The sequence below is a fragment of the Leptosomus discolor genome, chromosome 24 (genome assembly GCF_034619465.1).
Source record: "Leptosomus discolor isolate bLepDis1 chromosome 24, bLepDis1.hap2, whole genome shotgun sequence".
In the NCBI taxonomy this organism is placed as follows: domain Eukaryota; kingdom Metazoa; phylum Chordata; class Aves; order Leptosomiformes; family Leptosomidae; genus Leptosomus; species Leptosomus discolor.
In genome coordinates this window covers 2,820,410-2,834,044 of record NC_141414.1, presented here as the reverse complement: position 1 = coordinate 2,834,044, position 13,635 = coordinate 2,820,410, and the positions used below count along the sequence as shown (strand labels likewise).

Sequence of the window (13,635 nt, the reverse complement as noted above, 5' to 3'; positions counted from 1 at the left end):
TCCATCCCTGTGAAAGAGCTGAGCAGGGGACTGGTGCCCTTCTAAAAGTTCAGCCGATAAAGAAGAACCTGCACTTATCTTTGTGTGACTGGAGAAGATAACACTGCTTGACCAAAGCCCAAAAGCAATAAGCAGAGGAAGGGAGATAGGGCTGCAATAAGCAACCAGCAGAATCTGGTAGGTGCTTTAGTGGTGGGTTAGAAATGAGGAGCAGCAGTTGCTGTACTCCCACTGAAGGGGCTGGGAGCAAACCCATGGAAGGGAAATGAGAAGACAGTCAGTATGAATGTGATCACTGACAATCAAACTGGCCAAACTTAATAGGGGCAGCTGGGGCCACGCTGCTCATTGCAGGGTTTCTGCCCACGCCATGGAACAAGCTAAACCCTGGCAATCTTTGACTGAGGCCTCACTGTGATACACAAAAGCTTTACTTGCTTTTTTTTTTTTAAGTTTAGTTTCGCTTGCATCTTTGTTTTCCTGAGTTTTCCTTCCCCCCACAAGGATGGTTTGAACTATTTACTGAGCAGAGTTGATAAATAGGTGACACCTTACCTGACAAGTTAAACAGACCTTGAGTGAGTTCCTCAGGCTTGCTGTGTAAGTCACTGATAACATGAACTCAGTCAGAGAAGCACCCAAGGAGACAGTTGAAACCGACCCCTTGTAACATTCCGAGGCCAAAGGACTGATGAGCTCATTCAATGACTGTATGTGGACAAAGGGAGCCCGAAGTTCAACTAGCACACAGCGTGAGGAAAACTATGAACGACCACCAGAGGATGAAAAGACCCTAAACCTAAATCTGCTGTGCATGCTTGGACTATGTAAATGAATTCCAGGAACTCATCACCATTTTTGAGAAACTGTTTGAAAAACGTTTTTCTTCTCAAATTTCCTCATAAATTTATGTATTAGTATTATTTCTTCCATTCCTATATTCTCTTATATTTGGATTGGTTTATCTCTCTGAAATCAAGATTAAAAATGAAATTAAATCAACAGATACTTTTGTTGTGCCCTTCAGGTCTAAGAAATGTCTCTTCCCAGTGCAGAAAAAGAAAATGAAAAAAGGAAATCTGCACAGAAAATGTGGCTTGGGGGTGGTGCTGCAGAGTGTGTGACGCCCAGGTTGGGGCTCTGATGATAAAATAACTCTTAATTTCTGATCGGTTGCCATAAGCAGTTGGTTTCTGTCCCCATTCCATTTCTTAGTTGTTGTATCCCAGAAAGAGAACCAGGAGACACAACCATTCAACCTCACCTTCATGTTTTCCATGCCCTCAGTGAAAAGGCTTTCCCAGGAAGCAGAATTAAACAAATTGTCTTTGAAATCCTTCCATGTAAAGCCCCTCTTGCTGTGTATTTTACACCTAGACGTTTCCTTGGCCCTTGACATAACTATGTATCCTGTGCAAAGTGGTTTCCAGTACTCCAATGGGTGCGGCTGGGTCAGGATTCTGAGATGAAAACTCAATGACAACAGGGTGTTACCAAGCAGGCATTCCTTATTGCAGCACTGGGGATCGTTCCACCATGAGCGCTCCACCGGGTTAGCAAAACACATCAGTTCATGCACACAAAAATCATACATATTCATCAGATTTCCTGAGAAGCTCAGTCTTATGGTGATGAGTTCCCGGCATTCATATTCTTCCTCACGCTGTCCTCTAGTTGAATCCACCTTCCTGAGCACAAGCCAGGGCCCCTTTTCTGATGCAACCTCTTGTAACAATCAGTTCTGTACTAGACGGGTCTCCCTGATGTCAGGCAAGATGTTATCTGTTTACGAACTTTGCTCAGCAAACAGCTAAAGCCATCCTTGTGGGGGAAGGAAAACTCAGAAAAACAAAGGCACAAGCGAAACTAAACAAATATATGCGAGTAAAGCTTTTATGTATCACAGTGAGGCCTTAGTCAGGGGTTGTCAGGGTTTAGCTCTTTCAAGGGGTTGTTTTGGACTAGCATAGGAGCACCTGCTGAGAACAGGATGATTCCTAGAAGCCACTGGAGACCCATAGCACACCTCTTCCCAAAGCTGTATCTCTTTCCAAGGAACCCTTTTATTGAGACCAGTATGCAAGGCAATCTAGAGAGTCAAGTCTATTTTGGAGGTGATGCTGAAGAGAAGGGATGTGGAGACTGACAGGCCATGAATACAAGAATCGTATTTAAACAGAAAAGCCTGAGATCAAAATTCAAAATAGTGTATTTGCCTGAATACAGCTTCCAAAAAAGATAAATACCCCAGATTCATACCTAATGTTATGCATAAAGGCTAAAGAAGTTTGGAGCTGTGTATTTTCACTCATCATCACTGTTTTTCTGTTCAAGTAACTTTCTTCCACCTCCTACTACACAACAGCACTGGGCCTGTGAATGCTGGAAGATGCTGCAGTTCATTATTGTGAGTGAGAAGCTCTCTCTCATTTGCTATGTGTGATACTCAATCTTCATTCCATTCTAAAATAGAAAAAAAAAAATCATTTGGGACATGTGGCAAGAGCCACGAAACATGTTAGGGACATGTGGCAAGAGCCATTAAACATGTTACAAGTGAGCTGTGACATGAAACTCAAGTGTGTCTTTTAGTTGTTCTATGGCTGGGGATCAAGCCTGTACCTGTGTGCACAGCCAGGGCAGCTGAGTCATCCCGTCCCCAGGTGGTCCAGGAACTCCCCCCTTAACCACCTGCACAGGCGAGACAATGAACCGGTTTGAGACAATGAACTGACTTGAAACTGGGCAACTGCCTGAAGATCTTCAAAAGAAGGTATCGGAGCAATTGGAGGGGAGCTCTGCGGGTGGGAATTTCAGTGTGCCCTGAAGACAACCTTCAGGCAGCACCTGTGTATACCCCAATTGCTGCGCTTAAATGAGCCATCACCCTGGGTGGAGAGCCCCGCCTTTCCCTCCAGAGAGCCCCGAGGGGGTGCCTGCTGCAGAACTGAGCCAGTTGCAGGCAGGTAAGATACTTGTCACTAGCCAACACAAACTGCTCCTGGAGATGCAAAAACGGTCACGTAGGACAGACCTTTAGTAAGTATGTGAGATCGTTGGGAGAAGCTTTGAATGGAATTAGGATAATGCACGTGTGGTACTGGTGGCAGACATGGACCAGCTCTACTGTAATAACTCAGGGAACAGCAGTTTAGGTTCGAAGAAACGCTCCTGTTTGAGTAATTTCATTCCCCATTAACATTACTCTGTGCCAAGACCAATCATTTAGGTTTGGTGGTTGTTTGGAGTTTTTTTTGAAAGAAAGGCCCTGTCCCTATCTATGCAACAGGCACAGTAATACAGAAGTCCTACAGCTTGTTCTAGTACAGAGGTGTGTGTTTAAACCTGGAATACTAGTTACTGTTTCAGCTAAGAGAGGATGAAGTTTAGAACACCTTAGGATGAGCTTTGCAGCCAGACTGTATCTTCATATTTACTACCCTTTATTTAGCACAAAACCAGTTTTTCTGGTTTTGAACCCCCTTTGTCTAAATGGAAGTAGCTCAGCCTGAAGAGAAAGGTTGTCTTGCTGCAACTTTCTTCTTTTTTTTTTTTAAGCTGGGTAACACAAGAAATTCCTCAATTTTTGTCTTCCTGCCTGTATTGCATACCTGAAAGTGAAGTGCAGGGCATACTGAAAGTCACAGGCACAAAAACCACAGTGGAAGGGTACTTGTTTGCAGTGTGTACCCTTCTCTGATACATCCCTGACTTGCCTTGTATTTACTATTTTTAAAGAGCCGTACTGTTAGTAACCACCCTCCTTCCCGAGCAATGGCGCTACAACAAAGTGATTGTATCAGTACAACGACTGAATCAGGGTGATAAAAGCAGAGAAAAGAGATGACTTGCATGGACTGCTTGAGGTTGGAAACACAGTTTCATGGATAGAGTCTTGCAGATTAAGCAAAAACTTGAAAAAGCTACTGGCAAATTTTAAGAATTTTGCATGGAATCAGCTGAAGACAGAAGCTGTGCGCAGGGATCTTTTAAATCACAGGAGACCTTTTACCACATCCTGGGGCAAACAAGAAAAAGAAGTATACAACTGGATTTCAAATGTAAAGGTGATACAACATAGCAAAATTCATTTCAAAAATTAAGTATCTTTATTTTACAGTTCTAGAAAATTTTTACAGTTTTAAACTAAAACAGGCTAAAGGAAAGTAAATTCCAGTGTTTTTTAAAAGCAAAACAGAAGAAAAAACCACTGCAATTTCAATTGACCAGTCATTTTCAAGTTTGTTTTCTTTTACCATATCTACATATGCCTGAAATAGCCTTAATTATTCCATGGAAAATTCACTCTGCAGAAACCCCTGGGATATTTCTCATCTCTTGTCCTAAGATGCTGTCTTCCCCATTGTTAATTTTGAAATAGCATTTTTTCCCATGTTACATCACATAAGGAAGAAGCAAATCTATATTTGGTCACTAAAAATGCTATGTATTACAATGTATTTACATATATAAAAAATATATATATTACGATATGCTGTGCAATTGGGTACAAGGCTGTAATTCAGTCAGAGGGAAGGCTGATCTCAAAACCATGAAGAGCTATATAGACATGGGGTCGGAAGAACACACCAAGACCGAATTGAAAATCTAATGCATGTATTATGGTAAGACCTGCAGTTTTGGAAAAACAGAAATGTTTACCAAAAACGTCTTTTCTATTTGGAAATGACATTGCTTTTTCTCTTGGTCTTCAATGGCTCTATCCTATTGTCAGCACAGGAAGGTATTAGTAAGGTGACATGTTCAGCTCTTTGATATTACTTGCAAACAATAACAACAACAACAAAATGATCTTACTTGGACCCTAGATATGAGATACTTGTATCATAGGTAAGAATCGCAAAATGACCCATTTACCTGTCCTTGTAGATACCATGCACCAATTTTGCAAATCATCACGTAGCAAATATGACAACTCCTACAGTCTGTGAGAAAGGGAGTTACCCTCTTCACGTGAGGGGGTCTACAATTCAGCAGCCCGGTGAACTAAAACCATGAAACCAATGCGCATAGTGCATGTGACTGACTGCCAAGGGAAGTGAAATGCAAGACAAGAATCGGGGAAGGATATTAATTTTATCAGCATCCCTGACACAGCTCTTGATGACTGAGTACATCCCTACAGAGACCAAATCCCTCATTCCTTACGTCCCACCTGCACTTCATTTCCACAGCTCATGTTTGTTCGACAATGGTAGCCCCTGTGCAAGAAACACACTTGAACGGAGTTTTCATACCAGTCTTCCTACACTAGCCAACGTTCTTCACTGGTTTTTTTGGGGGGTAGGTTTTGATGTGGGTTCCCCCCCCCCGCCATTAAGAGGCCAAACTGCATAGAAGATATTTAAATAGCAAACTGTATCATAAGTTTTGGATCACAAGAAAATCCTTCCTTCAGCACCATATGAAATGAGCTTAGTTTATCCCTCATGCGTACATATGCACAGTTAAATGTATGCATTCACAAGTGTGAAAATTAACAACCTTTAGAGTTCGCACTCTCCATAACAGTAGCCTACAAACTATTATTTGAACATTATTACAAAGTCCTTCCACAAAGACAAAAGACATTTAAAACTTTTCTACTTATGTCACCTCCCAAGAATAAACTTCCTCACTTAAAACCAGCTACTATCAAGCATCCAAGAAACTAGCATTAAGCAAATAGGTATCTTACTTCCACCTCATAAATCCTCTTTATACTAAATTTTTGCCTCCAGCCTCCCATCCTGTCCATGTACAAAGCACCACTAATTAAGTTTTAGTAGTCTCCTTCCCTAGAGGTATTCAAAGCCCACCTGGATGCAGTCCTGTGCAGCCTGCTCTGGGTGAACCCGCTTTGGCAGGGGGGTTGGACTAGATGACCTCCAGAGGTTCCTTCTGAACCCTGCCATTCTGTGAAAACCAGCATCGTCCAAACCGGACTTGATCATTGCTCAGATGTTATCAGAGCCCCAGTTCCTCCAGCCCTGGGCGGGATGGAGAAACTGAAGGAACATGGTTAAAAAACAATAAGCAGACCATCCATGCTCAGGGCTGTAAATACATATTTTTTCTTTAAACAGTGAGGTTTTGCTTTTAGAGGTTGCCAGGCTAAAAGTGCCAGAGCTCCTACTTACTGTCAGTGACTTCTAGGATCAGAGAGATCAAGTTTTAGTGTTAAAATGTGACACCCACCCCGTCATGAATGCAACACACAGTCCAGGCATCATGCTGGGCTAGTGTCCAATTCCCAGTTGCACGCTGTTCAGACAGCACTAGCAGTGCACTACGAAACATTTCTTTTTGCTCTCCCACAGCCTGTGCTGGCTCTATGAAAGTTTGAGAATCAAAAGGCTGTTGGAGACAAGTGACAAAGCACGAGTTGAAGATAAACAGGCAATAGATATTCACACCATTGCCATTAACTGGCAATTAAAGAGAAATAAGGCTATCTCCCCACACAGGCTTGCTGCCATGTTATAGTCAGTAGTAACATGCAAATTTTTTTTTTTTTTTTGAATTCTGCACTCAGCTATGAAAAAAACAAATTCTGACCCAAACCAGATTGAACTACATCACTGTGTTTTTTTTGGTCAAACTAAACCTGAACACCATTTTGAAGTTTTTGTTCAACATGAACTGGAACAACTTCAGTCAGTGCAGAACAACACAAAACCCCTCCTGGTTTCTTGCTGTGGAGAATGCATGTCAAGGATCGTGCTCCTCCCAGACATCACCAGCTTCCTGCCATCCCAGCCATTTAAAGCTTGGATCCACAATGGAGGAGTGGCAGGTTTATGGCATTTTCCTGACTACAGCTACACTTTTAAGATGAAGAGGTATTTCCATCCTTTACAAGCTTCTGGCTTAAGGAAAAGGTTATTGTATTTGAAACAGTATCAGCCATGGCTCTTGTGTACAACCCCACACTGGAGGGCTGGTCTCCTGGAAGAACCACTGAACTCCACAGGCTGAACAGGGTCTTGCTGTTCATGGAGAGCATCATGCTGTCAGTACTGGAAATCTTTCAGCAGGACTTGGCTATTAGGTGGTGTTTAGCTGCTACTGCAGGGCACCCTACCAGCTCAAGCCACTAGTTTTTTTAGGAGCTATGATGAGCTTGTTTACTTTGAGAACGTGTCTGTGCATATTTTCAGCTAACCAACATTTACATTATACACACAAAGGAAGTTCACAACATACAATGCTTGTGTGTCAGCAGTAAGCAGTTCTCAACCAAAAATTTCAAGCCATCTCAAAGATTTCCCAGTGATGGATGAAATTGCCATCTGGAGCTAAATTTACATGCTAACATACAGGAAGATATTGTGAGAAACTTGATATTGAGTTTTATTTATTTATTAAGATATTGTGATAAACTGTAATGTCACCTTCAGCTAGGGAAGGTGGCTCCAAATCATCCCAGGAGCACATGTACTTGTAACCCTTGGATACCAGCAGATCAACAACAGGACCAAAAGTTGCACTATTTGCAACAGCTGCTGGGAAAACAGAACAAAACTGAGACACTGCATCACACGACGTTAAGTCCTCTACTATTTTCTGACGTTACAGATGACTATGCACAACATACCAGTTCCCAATTCAAGAAAATCCAATAAGCACATTATTTATCATCTATCCTGATCTACAGATGGCAAAACCTCATCTTTACTCCACATAATGTGCATATTTACCTGCAAAACTGGAAAAGGCAAAGGTGAAACATTCACAGAAGTGTACATAACTGATAAATGCAGAAGATACAGAGGATCAGCGAAGAGAGAATTCTCTTGTGCCAGTGCCCAAGGAAGCTTCTGGTAGCACACAAGGCTGTCCTGTTCCAAAAACATTCTAGGGTGCCAGAAACACTCAATGCAATTCAACAAACTGAACATACATTTAAAAAAAAAAAAAAAAAAAAAACCCAAAACCAACCACCTTCTCAGTAGAAAGAGCACTGCATATATTTAACATGTGCTTTGATGTGGTTTCTCTCCAGAGGGTTTATCATCTTTAAATTAGCAAAACAAAACCAAAAGAGTCTTTGTAATACAAGATCTGAATTGTTGGTCACAATGCTTGCAAAACTCCACTAGAGCACTCAAATTGATACAAACCCCTACACAATAGAGTTCATGCTACCATGGCATTAAATTATGGAAAGCCTGACCCTCAGACCAGGTCTGGACTGAAGTGGGCCAGGGGCTGTTTGCTGGCTCCTAATGCAAGTGGCACAGACATGGCTCTTGTCTCTGTGCTTAAATTCTTTACTCCCGGAACAAGAGGAGCTCAGCAACAGCATGCACTGGAAATAGCCCTATACCCCGTAAAGTTTTCATATGCTTCCCATAGCCACCCACTGAAGTTGTTAGCTATTCTTATAGATTTTTCTACCACCAGCCCCAAAATTCCCTTACTGTAATTTAAGCCTATTAATTCTAATGCCATCCCTACCTGAAAAAGAAAAAATAATTTGTTTGTTTTCCCAATTGGCAGCAGCTTTTCATATTTTAGGAAATTCATACATCATATAATCATACATGCCCTTATGTATTTTTTCTGGAGTTGTAGTTTTGGAACTCTGGTGTAAACTCTTCTACTGCCATTCTTTTTCAGTGTCTCCTCAGGCTTTCTGAGCCACCTTCATTACTTCCCAGCATACTTAGAAGTCTACAGGCACTACCACTAGAGTCATGGCAGGTTCTCAGTATGAGCAATGCATCATGGATGCAAAAACCCAACCTGAAACACAGAAATGTGCATGTCCGAAAAATGCTATCAAGACTTGCAAGGCATTCTTAACAAAAGACATACTGACAGCTACTGTAAGAAAAGAGCTGCTTCTGAAGGAAAAGCTTGACTAATTATCTCAGATCAAAACATCATGTAAAAAGTTCAATAAATTTGGTATGGTTAATATAAAAGTAGGAAAAAAATGAAACCAATAGTTTTGTAAATGCAGCTTTCTATTAGACATGTTAATAAACCTACTGTAAAGCATGCTATGCTGCAGATTTCCCACCTGGCATTTGTCCAAGTTTAGAGAAAACAGTAAATATTTTCACAAGTATAATTCTTATATATGGGGATGTGCTCTTTTTACTGCTACAACCAGAATATTTTTTCTGTTTCTTTTTTATATATTTAATTTAAAATACTCTTCACTTGTGACAAAAAAAAATCCCCCCAAATGAAAGGAGGGTTTGGGATACTTCTCTCTTTCTTGTCACACTTCATAAAGTCTTTCAGGTTGCATTCTCCTTTCAGCTGCATTTGTGCAACCCTTCAGGAAGACACAGTCAAAAAACAAACACTTGGTCCAACACACTGATATTCAGTAATTTCTGACCGAGGAAATAATCTGATCCTCACTACCGTGATCCAACGACTTATTTTAGTGGGGTTGTTGTTGGTTGTTTTTGTTTGTTGTTGGTTGGGGTTTTTTTGTTTTGTTTTGTTTTGTTTTGTTTGTGGTTGTTTTTTTTTTTTTGGGGGGGGGGGAGGGCTTTGTTTTTGACTAAAACAAGTGCTTCCCCCGAACATATACAAGTTTCCAGAAATAGAATCCTTATTATTGAATTTTTAGATCATTAGCTAAAGGCTTAGTATCCAAAAGATGTAAACAAGAAGGGCATCAACATTACTTTTAACTTCTTTTCATTACCTTCAGCATTTTATCTCAAGTTTGGTGTGGGATATATATCTGCAATCATTAAATAAAATCAGTCAGCTACACTGAACATATCTTCAGATTTTCCTACACAACATTAAGTTTTATATTAAGCTGTTCAGGGAGGCTTTTGAGAGACAAAGCAGCACAGCCCTGGTTTTTGGTGGAAGTGATTGAACTGCCCAGGCTCCAGGGCTGAACAGTCGCAGCCAAACTACTGCACCAGGTCACCTGACACAGACAGTACTGGAACAGTCAGAGTGGGTAACTCACTGCCAGTTTACACACTTTAACTGGAGATATTGCATTGAGTAGCTATTGGTTTTTTCCCCTCCGCATTGATCTTTGTCATTTTGGAAAAAAAACAACAACAACAACAACAACAAATTTAAAAAAAATCACACTTAAAAATAGCCAGAAGCCCCCAGAAACATGAGGTGAATCACGTGCTCCAAGCAGACCTATCTAGAATGCAATGTGAACAAAGCAACTGTTACATGCCTACAAGCTGTGTTATGAATTTTTACATTTTAATTGAGTTATAAACAATTTGAGAAATAAACTGTTTCCTAACCTGCAACATATGAGAACAAATGTTAAAATACACTTTCAAATAGGTGATAAAACTTAATGCTGCATCATCAGAAAGCTACTGGCTTTTAAGTATATAAAAGGCTATTTCAAATAACTTATGATTGAAAGACAATCAAGGCAAAAAACCATAGAAATTTGAGTCAGTCTCCAAACCTGTTTTCTCGCTATTTGTCAAATTCATCATTTAAACACAAGACTGTTTTCTTAATTTAATATACATACTTACATAATAGCTTAAATTAAGGCGTAAACCAGCTGGCTGAAGTTCTCAGTAAAATGTCTCTGTTGCTTTTTATTAGTAATAATTGGTTCAGATTGCTGCTGGCAAAAGTAACACAGTCCATTAAAGACCAGACTGAAAACCACATCTCTTTAGTACTACGATCTTGCATCAGGGTGATCTGTAAGTTAAATATGGTGCAGGCCTTTGGACTCAGGAAGTCTTTCAAGAGAGTCACCATTAAATCAACTTACCAGACAGGGCTTGAGGCTTTAAGCTGAAGCTGGTAAAACTCTGAAGCCATAGGGTGGTTTTACAGAAAGTTTTCACATTCTAGCAGAACAATACAAAGCCAAACAGGTAACACCAGAAGTTATCATCCAAAAAGCACAGGACAAACTTTTGGAAGACGTAGCCAAAAAGACAATGGCTAAAGTTTAACAGACAGTCATTATAAGAGAGCCCTTCAGAATCCAACTCAACATGCCAACTGCAGACTTAATTTAAAAGCATTGGCTCTGATTGTGTCACTCTGATGGTCCTTTTGCAAATGATGTTTTGAGCTCTCAGACTCTGTGGAGTACTTCTTCCGTGCAATTTGGAATTACATTCTAGGATCCTACAACACTTCCGTTTTCTATTTCAGTTTTAATAAGAGTTTGAGGCTTTCTGGGATTGCAATTTAAGCCTAGAACAGACAACTTTGATAAAGCCAAATGTTCTTACATTAAATAAATACTATGCAAATCACATCATCCCTCTATGTGTACTAAAGCTGATGCATAGAAAAACCTCAATCACGTTACACAGGAAAATGCACCATTTCAGGAATATAAAGTAAGACCAGCTGCACCCCAAAAAGTTTTAAATTTACAAGTTCTGTACTTCACAATGTCCTGTAGCAAGAGGTGCAAAGTAACAGGCTAGATCACAGCCTCATTCCAGAACCTGACAGGCCATTCTTTGGCTACTCTTGGGACAAAGACAAAACATGACTGAGGCAGCTGATTAGTCACTGAACAGCAAGTAGCTTTAAAAATCACACCTGACCATAGCACCATATGTGCTGCCTCGGGAAGGAAACACCAGATCATTTTCTTCAGAATTAGAAATCACAATTATATTCCTTAAACAAATAACAAGCACAAGCTCAAACCCCCAAACATATGAACTTTTACTGCTTTACTTTAACATCTTTCCAACAAAAATGCTCACTATTAAGCTTAGTATAGTCCTACTACTTATTTTCTTACCTGTTTTGCTTGTATTTTATTTCTAAAACATTAAACATTCTTATTATGCTTTTGCATCCAGACAGTGTTCTGTGACAAACATGGTTTGTTTTCAGAGACAGCCCCTAGAGTTATGAGAGTGCTTAGAAAGCTTCCTGTAGCTCCATTCATCCTGCCTTTTAAACTAGCCTAGCAGCCAACCCAGGTACCTGGAAGTAAAAATGAAGACAAAGAAGTTAAGAGATGCATTTAATGCACCATGGTAGTATAAATCCTTTCAGAAGCTGGTAATTCAATCAGTCTCTGCAATTCCTGAATGTCAGTTTATACTAAAGCATTTGCTTCTATCAATGGCTTTGACAAGTACGGAAAAGTAAAGTAAAAGGTGACAACAGGGAAAGTGCTAAAAACACTGTAGTGTTTCTTTCAACCGAGCATTGCAGCAGACTTGTTCAATGCTTTTCCTCCCTGTTAACCTACACTATGCTAAAGCAGCAAAACAGCCACACAAGCAGAGAGTACTGTATGAATGAAGACTCTTAATACTACTCCAGTATAATGAAAACGGAACAGTCAGAGGCATTCACTAATAAAATGATCACTGAAATCCATACATCAGAACTCAGAACCCTTGTAGAGCACCATATTTCAGAAAGACGTTTGAAGTGTATAGCTGTACTGAAGCTGGAGGCAGAACATTTGTTGTTGGGTTTGATGATCAGACTCCCAGCGAGGTTCCTCAATGAACGCAAACACTACTAAACCAGTCCTAAATACATACTGGTTTTATATGGATATGTTTGTGAGGGAAAAGAAGGAGTCCTTATCACACTGTTTATTCCATCTGTTTTTGCTCTGCATTTAGGCATTTGCTTTCAAGGTTGTCCTTATTCTGACCAGCTGGTTCTTCGCTCTGTGCAACAGAAATTTCTGACTGGTCCGTCTTTGTGTTGGCACCAGCCAGCTCCTCTGCAGCTGTGGTGGGGCCATGCAGCTCCTTCACATGGAGGGTAGGATTGGTCATTTGCTCTGTGTCTTGCTGAGATGCTGGTCCGTTGCTATCTTTGGGAAGCTCAGGGCAGTTGACAGGAGCTATCACCAAGGGAGGCTGAGGTAGGTCTTTCTGTAAACAGAAGACCACAGTCAGAATGACAGAAAGCAAGAATTACTGTGTCCAGTTGTCAGGAGCGACAGTCAGACAAGATGAAGATGAAAAGGTCTATCATCTCTTATTATCATTCTCTAGTAGTGGACACACGCATACAGTTATCCTGTCTGTGTTTTATAGTACAGAAGGGGATTTTTTTTTTTCCCAGAAATGTGCTTAATTGCCTTCTGCCTGATCGTTCCTCACTGATTTCAGATGCGCTCTGCTGATTATGCAGGAACAGGCAAACAGCACTTTAGCACTCTGCCATTCTCTGCGTTTCCCACCTTTACCATCAGCGTACAACAACTGGCAACTTTTCCATCACATTTCAGACGATCTCAAATATTTTTCCAACAATTAAATTGAGTTCTCTAGAGGAAAGCTGTGAAGGTTATCACAAATTGTCGAATTAACAAAATAAAACTCACTGTGGGGAACCTCTAGCTCGACAGATTTGCCCTTCGAGTAATTATTCAAAATCTGTAATCATGCATCAAAATAGAAATTATTCCTTTTGGAATCAAATTAATTTCACCTGTACCACAGTGAAACAAAGTGATAATTTACTATATTGAACTCGATTTCGACCTCCACAAGCAGTAGGCTATGAAAAAATATGAAGAAAAATATTTTAAGGATGTTATATAATATTTTAAAACATATTATTATATAATATTTCACTCAAGAATACTTTCAACAGAGATCAAACAAGTAAAATTGTGGCAGAATCAAGGAGGACAGACAAGGTGTACTCTACTTTTCA

General features: G+C 40.2%; 1 protein-coding gene across 1 annotated transcript in view; it reads right to left on the bottom strand.

Moving 5' to 3' along the window:
* Window positions 1–10,542: 10,542 nt before the first annotated feature.
* Window positions 10,543–13,635, bottom strand: part of SPPL2B (signal peptide peptidase like 2B) — a 29,571-nt gene continuing 26,478 nt past the window's right edge. Inside the window, exon 15 of the mRNA XM_086477345.1 lies at window positions 10,543–12,845. Coding sequence (XP_086333471.1) covers window positions 12,558–12,845 — 288 coding nt within the window. The 3' untranslated portion in view covers window positions 10,543–12,557. The remainder of the gene's footprint in view (window positions 12,846–13,635) is intronic.